Source organism: Odontesthes bonariensis, chromosome 9 (assembly GCF_027942865.1).
Source record: "Odontesthes bonariensis isolate fOdoBon6 chromosome 9, fOdoBon6.hap1, whole genome shotgun sequence".
NCBI classification, from domain to species: domain Eukaryota; kingdom Metazoa; phylum Chordata; class Actinopteri; order Atheriniformes; family Atherinopsidae; genus Odontesthes; species Odontesthes bonariensis.
Genome location: NC_134514.1, coordinates 14,079,358 through 14,093,972, shown reverse-complemented (window position 1 = coordinate 14,093,972; position 14,615 = coordinate 14,079,358). Strand labels below are relative to the sequence as shown.

General features: G+C 40.3%; 1 protein-coding gene across 1 annotated transcript; it reads right to left on the bottom strand.

The window, feature by feature from the left end:
• jam3a (junctional adhesion molecule 3a) lies at positions 1–13,240 on the bottom strand. Its single transcript, XM_075474359.1, has 9 exons — positions 13,096–13,240; positions 7,714–7,785; positions 7,484–7,597; positions 7,125–7,277; positions 5,891–6,093; positions 5,249–5,348; positions 1,875–2,001; positions 1,717–1,768; positions 1–1,158 (listed from the first exon to the last, which is right to left on the bottom strand). Exons 1-9 carry the CDS (start codon positions 13,157–13,159, stop codon positions 1,123–1,125), a joined length of 921 nt encoding a protein of 306 aa, XP_075330474.1. The 5' UTR covers positions 13,160–13,240; the 3' UTR covers positions 1–1,122.
• Positions 13,241–14,615: the final 1,375 nt, after the last annotated feature.

The window sequence follows — 14,615 nt, the reverse complement described above, 5'->3', positions numbered from 1 at the left end:
GCATGTACAGATCAAATGGATTTAATAGTAACAAAATAACAGTAACGTACAGCATTAATATCAAATGAACAGCAGATATTTTACGACAGTTCCTGAGTTGTTACACAAAACATTGACACAAACGTCTGAAAGGACATACTGTTGTTACCGACGGCCGCAACACTGCAAAAACACACTCAACAGCAAATACTGTGAATTTATTTCAAACAAACAGATTATTTCAGTATTTACAACAAGGTATGGAGTGCAATGCATTAAATTAAAAGGTAAAAAAAGTATGCATGTATGTGCATATAATACTAAATTAAAACTGGACAATATGTCCAATACTCTAAAATAACTAGTAAAGCACAAAAGGTCACTTATACACAGAAACGGCACTCCAAAAACTCATACTTCACCATCTTCATTGTACATATCGACTTTGCAGCATAGCGAGATATAGGGTATTCAAATTTATAGTTTAATCTGTACTTATACGTATTATCCCATTAGCGAATATAATAAAAAGGCTGATAAATTGTGCCTCATGACTTTGATCTGATCAGCCTTTTACAGTCTGCTACTTACTGCCTGTATATCTACAGTATATACAAAGACGAGGTTTGACTCATCTGCATGTGAAACAATTACGGACGTGTTCATCAGGTGACGAGTTCCCCCAAAACAATGTCACAGAGTAAAAAATTTAAAAGTTATCAAAAAGGACGTATCCAAAAAATGGTGAGGGAATGTAGTTTACAGTAACCTGTGATAACACCGACAGCCAAATATCAAATTTCCCAGCTTTGAAATGCTTATATTGTAAGTTACAATTATGTTGGAAAATGAAAAAAGAAGTTGAAAAAAAACGAAAGGAGCAAGGAACCCAAATACTTTAAAGGAAATCAATACAAATAGAGGAATTTTAAAACATCTGTGGCAATATATATATAAAAAAAAAAACATAAAACCATATATCTAATTAATAATACTTTGGCAAGTCAGTTGATTTTGATGTGCATCAGAGAGTAATGTGCCATGTTAAACCTTGAACTTCATCAGCTCGAGCATCATTGTTGCAAGTTAACCAGAACAGCTTTTTGTTTTTGTCTTGTTTTATTTCATTATCTGCATCAACTGTCAAATGATGAAGGAAGACTTGTGACGGAAATGACCCTGTGAAAAACAGAAAGCACAGAGTTCATAAAAAAAATACCCTCGGTACTTAAATGTGTTCCTGGTGAAGCAAGCTAGTGAGCTAATGGCAGCTACAACAGTGGTTATGATTGTTCTCTGTTAACCCTGTTAGGCTTTCCTGTTCAGGCTCACATAACAAAAGGGGCGTTTGACCCCCTCATTTAACACATCTTTGACGCTGAAAACAGCGATCATCCATTGATTCATAAGAAGGAGGTTGTGTGAATTTAGTGAAGAATGTAAAAGTCATTACTTTAAAAAAAGAAGGCTGAAAATTAGGACAAGAAGAGACCGTTATTAAATGTAGTTTTTGATTTTGCTGTCTGGGGTATCTTGAGGCAAAGAATCAGCAAAAGGATTGTGCTGTTTACGAGCAATCTAATCCGAACAAGTTACCATGGTGATCTAGCCGAGTTAAAAAAAAAAAAAAGCCATTGATGTGACACTGAAAACTCTGACTTTAGGTTAAACTTCACGAAGCCATTAATCCCACTTCAAAGCACACCCCTGTGTAGTCAATGCTGTGGTTTTGTTTACCTCATCTGCATCGCCGTAGTCAACGCCATCGTTCTGTGCCGGCCAATTATAGCTGAAAAAAGACGAGAAGAAAACAAGATAAATTGCTATATCCTTAACACAGACTTACGGATTTCATTCCATTCTCTCTGGCCTTCAGAGCTGCACATTTTACTCACTTATTCTCATTGTGTCCTTTATTCTGAACGCACACACGTCTAAGAGAATACAAGCAAAGGACCAAACAGATGAATACAGCCAGTCCACCAGCCGACTTGAGGAAAATTCCGAGGATGTCGACATCATCTGCAACGGCACACAGAAAGAATAGCTTGAAGTCCACATGTAATCAAATATGCCTTGCTCCATATGTCAGCTACCCGCTAGTATGAGGCCAAAGGATAACAAAGATACTTTAAATTTCACGTTGAGGTTTTTCATTTCCTGAAAAGTGATTACTGGTAAATAACTGTTGACGACTCATTTTGAGCACAGATTAATTTTGCGTCCAATGAATACTTTTCTTGGACTGGGGTTTTGTTCTGTTTTGTAATTGTTTTTTCATCTTTTCATTCTCTTCCTGTTTAATGTTTAAACTTAAAACAACTCAGACAGTTAGAACGATTAAATCAAGAAAACCGGTCTCACAGTTCACGCCGTTGCCTACAAAGATCTCATGCACCTCTACAAATCTGCACCTAACAAAGCCCGCTCTGTTTACTATTCTGGCATCATTCACTCTGGATCCTCCAACCTTTTTTCAACAATAAACAAACTCCTCAAACCCCAGGACAATATCTCATCCACATTCACCCCGGAGAAATGCAACAACCTCCTATCATTTTGCCACTTTAAGATTGATAATATACACAACCAGCTCGTCACCTCCACTGCCACCACCCCCAACTCTGAACCTCCATTTCCCTCATCCCCCGACCACCAGCTTTCCATCTTCTCCCCTATAACCACAGCCAACCTCTCCAAAATACTCTCCACCATGAAATCATCCACCTCCCCTCTGGACCCCATGCCTTCTGAGCTTTGTCAAAGCCTTTTTGTTTCTCACTCTGCATTGATGGTCACTCCGTCACTCCCTCCCCCCTGGTCAGAAATCTCGGCATCATCATGGACCCCACACTCTCCTTCAAATCCCACATAAACCAGATTACCAAAATAGCCTTCTTCCACCTCCGCAACATTGCACACCTTCGCCCTACTCTCTCCCCCTCAGCTGCCGAAACACTCGTCCATGCCTTCATCACCTCCAGACTCGACTACTGCAATAGCATCCTGTATGGCCTCCCCTCCTCTGCTCTTCAAAAACTGCAATATGTTCAAAACTCAGCCGCCCGACTGCTCACTCACTCCCCCTCCAGAGAACACATCACTCCCATCCTTTATCAACTTCACTGGCTTCCAATAAAACAGCGAATCAACTTCAAGATCCTTCTCATCACCTACAAAGCCCTCAATAACCTTGCACCTCCATACCTTGCAAACCTCCTCCACTGCTACTCCCCCACTCGACGTCTCCGCTCCTCTGATGCAAACCTCCTCACTCCCATCACCAAGACCAAGTACCGCACCCTTGGGGACAGAGCCTTCTCCATCGCCGCCCCTACCCTTTGGAACTCCCTGCCCCCCGCCATCCGGAACTCCGATACACTCCCCTCATTCAAAAGCCAGCTCAAAACCCACCTGTTCAAAATCACCTACAACACCTGATAAAATGTTCCTCTTCAACACTCCCCCCCTGACCTGACCTGACCAGAGGAGGTTCATATAAAGGGGAGCAGGTCGTTTAGGCCGCAGTCGTTTAGGCCCCCCTGCAGTCGTTTAGGCCAACATAGGAGTCGTTTAGGCCAGGCTACCTGAGCAGCTGAAATCTTTATTATTGTACATTCGTTATTATTTGAAGTGGGCGTTTTATTTTGAAGACGGTTTGTGCAGTTCCTCTTCCTTTCTTCACGTTCACCACTCGACATGTTTACGCCGGTGCGGCAGTCACTGACGATGTAAGTTATGTTCATACTGATGTGAAATGAATGTGTACATGTTACTTACCTTTCTGATAGTGTTTTCTTGCTCCTGGTGTGTATTTGCACTCTTTAAAATGTCCGTTTCTGCTCGTTAGCATAATCGCGATTTAGCATTGTTAAGCGAACCGAATTTGTATTATACAGCATTATTGTCCAATGAATGTGGCAATGCGGATGATTATTTCCACAATTTTATGAATTTATAAATCACCATTTATTAAATAAAAAAAACGTTTCCACACTAAAGTTGGTTATTAAATAATTTACCATAGATATGTAGGCTACCCAGACAGACCTGTAGAGCTGACTTATATCTTATAATAACGAATGTACAGTAATAAAGATTTCAGCTGCTCAGGTAGCCTGGCCTAAACGACTCCTCTGTCGGCCTAAACGACTGCAGGGGGGCCTAAACGACTGCGGCCTAAACGCCAATGGCCTAAACGACCTGTATCCATATAAAGTAATATGACAATAATAATTATTATAATAATTATTATAATAGTAATAATAATAATAATAATAAGGCTCTGGAATAAGCTCCCTGTCGAGCTGTGTCTTATTTCTGACCTGGGCCTCTTCAAATCTAGGCTATAATCCTACTTATTTAGGATTGCTTTTAATACCCAGTAGTATGATGATACTTTTATCTTATTTCATCTTATTCGATTTTGTTGTATTTTATTGCTGTCACTGTTCTTTTATTGTTTTTATTTGTTTTTAATTATTCTTCTCTTTAAATATTACCTGCTGTAAAGCAATTTGGTACACCGAAAGGATTGTCTGTAAGGGGCTGTATAAATAAAGTACATTTACATTTACAATAATACATTACAACACATACTAATGTGTTCACTTTTTCAACAATAAAATGTTGCCTCTCTGCTCAGACAATGGGTGTTTTAAACCCTTTTGTAAATTTGTAAATTGCGACATTGAGCTACATAAGTATGCCAAAATTACTCTGCGGTACAACCGACTTTCATTACCAACACATATACTATAGATTACATCAGTGGGATTGGCGACCCGTCCAGGGTGTACCCTGCCTCTCGCCTAATAACAGCTGAGATAGGCTCCAGCCCCACCGCGACCCTAAATTGGATTAAGCAGGTATAGAAAAAAGATGGATGGATGGATTTCATCAGTGGGACATTTGTATGAGTTCTTCTCAGTGTAACCTTGTGAACAAAACTGGACTTGAATGCACCACTGACCCTGTTACACACTGATAGCTTGACAGCATGTAAGTATAAGCTCCAGCTTATACTTACATGCTTATACTGAACAAAAACAAAACACATGTGTAAAGGGCATCGAATCAAGGTGGATATAGATTTTAATACGTTATTCATGTTGTTTAGTGTTTGGCCTTCATTCTTACTTTGTCCACTTTCCTTTTTATCTTTAACTACCCCTTTCTGCCTCTTTCTTATTCAAGCACATTGTCTGATTCTGCTTTCAAGGTTGAAGTACTGCGCACAAAACTGTGTGTCTGTGTGCATGTCACTCACAGACTTCCATGATTTGTGGAGGGCACTGTGCATGCCCTGCATCATTCTTTGCTTGGCAGTAGTACTCCCCTGCATCGTCTTTCCTCACCCGTCGAAATTTCTGAGGAGACATTTTTAGAAAAATGTCAGTGCTCTGAAACACAATGCTATGAGTTGTCTGGCAGTGGGATGACTTCATGACGGTCTAAACACTGTACGGTGACAATTCACCATATGGGTGAGACAATAAGCTTGGTATTATGGTCCCTAGATTTCTGACAACTGCCATATGTTCAACTTTTATGGGGATCTGATGTTGTTAAAGTATATTATGAACATACCAGCTTGCAGCACTATCCTCCTGTCATATGTCAGTGTTTGGGTAAGCCTCCTCACTGGCTATCTTTACACAAAGGGATTAATCCTGCACTTACCCATTCCATGGTTAAGGTTTTATTCTGATTAAGCCGTTTACTTTATATGAGCTGTATTTGACTGTCCTTAAACTAAAGAGTCCCATCCAAAAACTTCCAATTTAGAATATTATAGCAATAATGAATAATTATTACCATGCTGCAAGTGATCGTTTCTACAGACTAAAATAAAACAAACAAGCACTTAATGTTGCAGTAGCAGGCAAGCCTGGGCCTTTGTCTCTCATACCAGGCCTCCAGTGTCCGGGTTGATGCTGTAGGAGAAGTTGACAAATCTCAGGCTGCTTTTGGGATCCTGTGGAAGCTCCTCGTTGTTGTGGAACCAGCGGTACTGGGAAGCAGGGAAACCCTCATTCTCCAGACATCGCAGCTCAGTGGACGTTCCCACTGTGACAGCCTCCGGCACACTGCACCGCGGTACAACAGGCTTCACTGCACACAAGCCAGAATTCGCATCAATCTACGACAGCTTGTTCAATCTTTACGCTGCACACTACTGATACCACAGCCTGAGCAAGGCATAAAGAGTCAGCAGTAAATTAAGTTTGTCTAGAAAGTTTGGATTCTTCTATTATGCATGAATATAATTTAACACATGGTGCATAAAATGTGAACAGTGGTAAGGCAGACATCACAAGAAGTACGAATTCACTTTCTTGCTTGGCTGGCGTTAAATGAGAAGGTGAATACAATTGTAACAGAATAGCTCTGTATCATCAACAATGACACTGACTACGGGTGGTTGTGCATGTACAAGTTGGAGGGATTTCATGTTTGCTGTCCCGGTGACTCACTGAATTGATACAGCTCAAAAGCGTCTGAGTGTGCCTTCAGTCCGTTGCATATTCATGCCACATACAGCAAACACTGCTGGCACTCTTTCTTTTGAGTGCCAGACCGTGTGCGTGCAACGGTCTGCTCCAGGAGCCGTGTCTAATGGCAAGGATGTAGTGAGTAGCCAGCCAGCGGGTGATCAAGCAAAGTTTACCACTGGCTGTAGCAAACAAATGCAGCAAACATACCCTAACTTCACCCTGACTGTTCTCCTGCTTTCAAATAGTTACTGTACATTTACAATACAATTACGTTTACTTCTGTAATGTTGTCTTTTGTCTTTTCTTGGGTCTGGTTGGTAAGCAGAGAAGCTTACAGGCCCGCTGCATGGCACTGCAGATTTCTGTCCCAGCAGCTCATTAGTTTAACCTACAAGCAACTCGAGGCAACAACTGGTTGCCCAGCAACCCCAGTTATAACGGTTGAATGTTTGAAAGATAGAGTGCTATTGATCTCTTGATCTAACCCTGGATATGAAAGCGAGGAAGTGTACATTTCCCAAAACGTCAATGTAGAATGTCAATGTATAGAATAAAAAAATATGAATTTGCAGTTAATCTGTTAGTGTCATGTACATGTTTTAGTCAGTCATGAACAGGTCAGTGATGTGGTGTATCTGCTCTCAATACCTCTAACGGCAAGGCTAATAAGTATTTCATCAAAGTCCCTTTGATCGTCGATGGCGGCCACCTCGCAGCGGTACTCTGCAGTGTCTGATCGAGTGGTGTTGAAGATCAGAATGTTGGCTGGCTCTCTGAGTTGAGCTCTGTTCTCCAAGTCCCCTTTTTAAAAGAGTGAGAGAGAGAGAGAGAGAGAGAGAGAGAGAGAGAGAGAGAGAAAAAAGAACACTTTACAATTGCTCATTCAAATACACAGTGTGGCTTCACAGTTCAAAAGCAGAGTTTGGTGCCAAGTTCTTTAAAGGTACCATTCATTCAGCTGAGCTTTGGGTTCTGAGGCATTGCCTTGAAATTGCCAAGAGATTTACCTGCTACCCTGTTCTGAAAGTACACATAACTGGGGATGCCATTTTTGATCTTTTTCCATTCAATCCTTGGGTTGTTTGTTGAGATGGACTCTATCAAACAGGTCAGTTCGATGGCTGTGGAGAAAAAAACAGGATGCGTGAGAGAAGCAGAAAGGGAGTCGAAATCGGCAAAAAAAAAAAAAAAAAAGAGGTACTTTGTCTAAATGGGTTAGAGTGATCCTCCAACTTACGCTCAAACTCATTTGCCCACACAATCTTGTCTGTGGTTCGGAGGATTACCCCAAGCGATGATGGAATGTGACCTGTGGGAAAAGATAAAAAAAAAAAAGTAACTCTAAACACTGAGTGACCCTGATTGCACACAAGCATTTTCATCAGCAGACATTATCAACTGGGAAAGTTGCCTAATAACCAGTGGATTAGTCCAATAAATTAGAGGAGCCTGAGAGCCTTGGGATCTGACTTTGTGTAAAAATGTCTCATTAATTACTTCTCATTTCTATTTGAAGAGACCTACGCCTGGGGCCGAAACGACTACGTTCTACAGTTCATTGAAAATGTGGATCACACAGAATATATCATCAAATTAAACTCACTGAAATGTTCTGTGTCGAAATATTTAATTTGATTCCTCTCTGGTGGTTTATTGGATAATTGTCTAGATGATGATGAATCATTAAAAAGGGAGACGGCGAAATATCCAACTGTTGCAATGAAAAGATTAATGCAGAGGTGCCTGTAAATATCTGGACAGTGACCCAATTTCTTTATCGTTTTGGCTTTAATCCAACACACTGTATCTAAAATGAAACGCCAACTGAGAGCGTTGAATTTCAGCCTTTTTAAAAAAGATTCTTTACATTAGAAGACATGACAATAGTCTTCTTTCTATATTAATACAGAAAACTAAATGCCACAACGACTTCGAGGAATTTGCTTGTTATTGAATCATACATTAGATCAAATTGCTTTTGCATGACCTCATATGAGAAGAACAAATGAAGTGGAATTTGTATTATCTACTTAAAAATAATCTAGTCCAGTAATTAAAAACTATTAAAGAAAAATAAATAAATAAAGACAGACACAAAGTGTGTGGGGATGCTTAATATCTGCCAAATCACAGTTGTTAAAATGTGATCATCTGCATCACTAGTTCCTTTCGCCTCACTAGCGTTTGGATGACAATATGCCTTTGAGGAACAGCTGGAATTGATCAATGATGTGCCACCCATTAGAGATGACAGCTTCAATTTCTTTTTCATGAAGTGTCATCTCGGTGTATGAATAAACGAGCAACAAAGCACACAGGCACTGAAAAAAAGTGATTGCTTGGGTGAAAGAGTGTGTTGTTTATCGACTTGGCTGTGATAAAAATGTTTATACGCTGTAAAAGATGGCAAGATCTAATTCATTTAATATATAAAACGTCCAAGACTTTAATCGCTGGAGCAGCAAAATAAAATCAAGGAGCAGCAAAATAAAATAGCTAACAGTGGGATTGTGCTCATGTTTGAACCATACTTAAATCCCCCATCTAGGTTTCCCTCTGGCCCGAACAAACGTGATGCTGTACTTTATTTCAACTTCAATGCTTAAGTGAACCGCCTAAAGCAATCAATGTTACTTTATAAATGCCAGACTTTAATGGCAAGTGGTATAATTCACAGATTCTGTCAAAAATGGGCCAGCAGAATGCAGATTTAAGGTGGAAAATTAGTACATTTGGGGGAGAGGAGTGTACAGTGTCACAGCAAATTAAGAAAATCTGAAAATTGCTGTTCAGTGTGTCTGCTTAAAACTGGTAAGTATAAATAAGTATTATTCTGCCTGCCACTGGTACCCTACACTCAACCTTTTTTTGTCTGAGCCACATCCAAATGACGTAATTGCTGGGTACACATGCAAATAACAGCACCCATGCTCAGTAATGAAAGCATCCCTGCTCCCTGTGGGGGGAGCACAAAGGATTTCAATGAGGGCAGAAATAAGACAATAATAGTCAACCGAGCAGCTCCTGAATACAAGGAGACAAGCCTGTATGCCCCAGGCAATGTGCACTCAGAGGTATTTATTCAAAGGAGCCTTGTTAGCAGACGACTGACCCTGAGATGTGCCGCACAGAATGACAAAGGGAGCTAGCTGATGCTCAACCGGAAAATGATGAAAACATGGGTCCTGCCACAGCATCCGGTCATACAAGCACAGCCGAGGACACTGATGAGATTTGACTCCCAGGTCTCAGCTTCCGTCTCTGTTGCTGACTTTCCCACCCTGTACATCAAGATCTATTTTTACCACAGCTGTGACTGGACATCCTGTGAGACAAGAGGAGACGCTCCCTCAGCATATGCACGTACTGGGCCTTGAGGCCGCTTTCTATCCTGTTTCTTGTACAGCTCAGACACTGCGGAGCTAGATCAGGACTCATTCTTGGGCTGTGGTACCCTCACAGATTAAAACATCTAATCAAATATATGACAAGAACAAAAAAAACAAGTGCAGGTTGCAACATAACTGTGTGTCATCTGTTATTCTAAGTTATGAGGAAACACATTACATTTGTTAGAGAACATCTGTTTTGATAAGCACTGAAACAAAAGGTCATTACCCCCATGTCCATTTAGACAAAAAAAAAACACAAAGTTTTTAGTCCTTCTCATTTGTATTACACAATTTTTGGATTGTGGTTGTGGATTACATTGGGCCATGGGTTGAAATGCAAAAATATTAACATATAAGAGGTTTCTTCTCATCTGTTACCTAAAAAAGCAAAATGTAGGCCGTGGGAAAGACTAACCACAGTCAATTAACAAAACAATGTGTAACTAATTATTAATGCAAACCTAGAATAAAAGCCTTCAGACAACAATGCTTTGTTGTCCTCGCGTCACACAATGTAGGCTAAAGAGAAGAAATTACTTTCTGATTTATGAAAATAATCTCAGTACTCGCTGGAAGGCAAACAAAGCCTCATTTTAATCCCTCTCTTATTGTAAAGCACACACGAAATGGGTCTATAGCCCGGTCTAAGAGAACCCTGCCTTTAAATAGCCAAATTCTGCAATCCTCTTATGTGCTGCGTAGGAAAACAACCACCCATCCCGATCCATGAAACAAAAGTTGTTGAACGAGTGCATCTAAAAAAAGCTTATTCCCAGACATTCCACTGCAGTCGCTGCACATGTGCCGAAGGCTGAGGATGGGGGCAAGGACCACTGGGATTCACAGCATTCTGGGGTGACGGCGTAAAAATCCTTCCGCTAAGTTAAACCGAAACAGTCATATTGGGATTAGTTCTTAAGGGAAATGTAAGAAAGGGACATATGAACATTGCCCCCCCCCCTCCCCCCTCCCATCATCAGAGGCTACAAATATGACACGGGTGAAGAAAGCATCCCAACGGGAGCCAAGAGCAACAAAATGTAGCTCCAGTATGTTTTACCCCTGCAGCCTCAACGTCCTGGTGAGGCAACAGAAAGCAAACTCATGATGATCTTAAGCGGAGATACAAAGTTTTTCCAAAATACCAATTGCTCTCATATTCATCATGTGGGGGTGTGTCCTTTTTGATTTGTTTACATTTTTTTCCACTTCAGCATGTAGTTATTCCCATAGGCTTACGCTTGTTAACATAACCGCATTCAAGATTGTTTTGTCTAAAGTCACCGGGACGACCTTTGTAGAAAGCAATCAGCTGGACACTTACAGCCAGTTCCTATTCAAGATAGCTTCTGAATGATAAAACGTGTTTGCCTGAGGAAGATTCAACATTCAAGAAATTCACCATCCGGGGATTCTTGTGCTGAGTTTCCAGTGTCAGTAGAATCAGTGGGGATGAATACGTAAATGAGATGGTGTGCAGGAGTATGTTCTGCTGTCTTGGAAAATGTGAAAAAAACCTCAACAATGTTATGATTTGGCAGAGTTTGTGGCACATTATTTCAGCGAGTCAGCCAAAAGGAAATTAAACTCTCATGACAATAGTTTAATAATCTCTAAAACAAAACAAAAAAAGACTCAGATTTGGTTATGTTTTATTTTAAATGGCATGTCACTGGCTTTCAGAGGGACCTGGATATATTTCCGTTCTGTCTTCTCGGGATCTCATATTTCCTCTGCGAACGGTGTAAGCTAGAGTGGAATGGCAGGATTTTTGCCATCAAGCTCCATCAAAAGAAAGACGTAGAGATGCAGCTAAGATGAACACCATGTTACCCCAAAGTCAGAACAAGAAGAAGGTACACCAGCATTATTTTCAGCTAACTTAACCCAAACATTTCAACCTTTTGTGCATGAATTAAACAATACCGATTCTCTTCCTTATTCATTATTCAAACATAACCGCAGTTTAATTTCAATTTAAAATTTGAGGTCAGAACTTAGACTGTTAATACTGTCTAAAAGCATGAATTTCTATGATTTCTCCTGTTACTGCAGTAGGGAGCTGCATTAACCCACTTGCATTGTCCAATTCCTGGAACAGAAGAGCTGTTGTGTCAGTAGGGATGCACGATATTCCATTTTATCAGATCTTAAATATGCTGCTACGCTCCAGAGCACTTTGGCCAATGCTGATACCAACAGAATACACCTGTTTTTTTCTTCCTAATTGCAGAGAGCTTCGAGCATTTTCAAGCTAAACAGATGATGCTCGAACCGAGACAATATCAGAGCAAATCTGACCGTCAGAGTATCAGCTTTGATTTTGGATCAGATGATGGTGCATCATCCTAAAAGCAAATACCAATGAAATTCTGATCATCACTGTGCATCCCTACTCAAGAGCTTAACAAATGAGGCTCTGCCCATCAGTCATGCAGTCTTTTGGGCCAAAATGTCAACTCTAAGACACCAGCCACCGCTGGTTTTGTGAACAGGAGGGCAGATAAAACAAATCACCAGCTGTTGCCGCATATCATCTTCATCATGCCGACCCTTAACCTGCCTTACTAATAACTCCCAACTCAGCGTCACACACGCCACGTGATCAAGAAAGGTCAGTCAAAACTAAAACAGGATTCCAAGCAAATCATTTGTATTACTCTATAAAGTCATTGTGTCTAAAATAAAGGATGCGGCACACTGTATCTTAAATATAGGCATGCAGCAGATGTATCGATGATCTTGCGGGCCTGGGATTTCTGATACCCAGGGGTCACCACCATGTGCCTGCCCCTTGGCTTTAAACAAAACATTGGTTTTCAGTCTGGAAATTTCCCAAGACACAGTCGCCCGAGACAAGCAAAGACATCTGCTTCAATGTTTCTGCAGCACAATAAAGGAAAACAGCGATTTATTTTTCTTCTTTTTTTTTTTTGTCCTTTTGCTGTAACGTTAGCAAACGTTTCAATTCAAAATGCCCCTCACGTCATTTTCAGCTTGAATTTAACGTTAGTTTTAGTGAGAAGACGTCTGGCCGGCAGTGAAACTGCTCATTAAAATACTACACTACTCAACAACGAATCTTTCTTGGCATTTCTAAACCTTTTCGTTTCAAGCTAACGTCTGGTCTACCGTTAGCACTGACAGTTCCGTCATGGTTCTGATTTAACTGAAGGTAGCCTTCCCTCGTTAAGATAACAGTCATGTGAAAGGGGAGAATAACTTACCTAGAGTGGTGTAAAGAACAAAACAAGCTACGAGTCTCGCAATCGCCATCTTGCCGCGTATCATTTATCGGCTACAGCTGCACACACTGAGCACCTCTGAGAGGTATGAGGATGGGGCCAGTAAAGACTGGTGGATGTTGCCATCGACGAGTTTCCATAGCTACAAGTCTCTATTGTGTGAAGGTGCCCTGAACGCTGTCTGGGAGGCTGGAGGCGGTGCCAAAGATGTTCTCCTCCTCCTCACACACACACACACACACACACACACACACACACACACACACACAACCACACGCACACAATGCTCTCTGAGAGCTATCGTGGGAAACTAGTGACCTGCACCATCTAGTGGTCGTATTTTTTTAAAGGGGAAATTAAAAGAACAGAACCAGTGATTTAATTTTTTTATTCATCTTTTATCTTTCATGTCTTGTAGTGCTCAAAATCAGGCTTAAGAACAGATTACGAAACAGCAGGACACCCTGGGACCAAAGTGTAGAAAGCATGCACTTCTACTGAGGACAACACCCAGAAGACTCAAATCAAAAGGAAAAACAAACTATCTCCTATCTCTTATTTTATATCTCCGAGTGTTTTTTCCCATTTGTTGTTGTTGTGTTTTGCTCTCTTTGTGTGTGTGTCATTTTGTGTCTCTTTGTGGGAACTGTCGCTGAGATCAATTGATGTCACAATCAGGTTATTTCATCTAATTTCTGTCATTGTTAGTTCACAGGTATTTGCTCTTTTTTTTTGTTTTACCTGTTTTACTTTAAGTTGAAGGATATGAAATTCCTTTAAGGGATTACCCGAGGTCACTCCAGTCTGTCACAATGACTCAATAGAATGACTTCTTTTACAATGACTAACAATTATCATTCATTCATCTGTTATTGATGCTGCAAAAAACATTTCTGTCTTTGGTATTATCATTCTCATTATTATTGTAATCAGTAGTAATAGTAGTTGTTGTTATCGTTGTGGTAGTAGTAGGAGTAATTGTAGTACGGTGTGACCATTTTTTCAGTATTTTCCTGTCCTGGGATTGTCGGTATCGGAACAAACATTGAGATATACAGTATTTACCTTTTAAATGTTAATACGAAGACATAGCTTGAGTACAAACGTACAGGAAGCTTCCACTTCAGAGGAAACAAACAACTGAATACATACAGCTATAATATATATATATTTATAATATATACAGCTAGTCTTTACTGTTGCCACATTGTTGATTTTGCACTCAAATTTAAATGTCAAAAAGTTGCAAATGCACGTTTTTTCCTTTAATAACGTGTTTTTGGAGGAATCAACTCAAGAAGTTGAACCTTTTTCTTTTGAAGAGCTGATATCACTGCTACCTTGTACCATGTCAAAAGATCATAAACCCTATCTATCTATCTATCTATCTATCTATCTATCTATCTATCTATCTATCTATCTATCTATCTATCTATCTATCTATCTATCTATCTATCCATGGGGTTATTGCCTGTAAGACCACAATGAGGGGCGTCAACTGC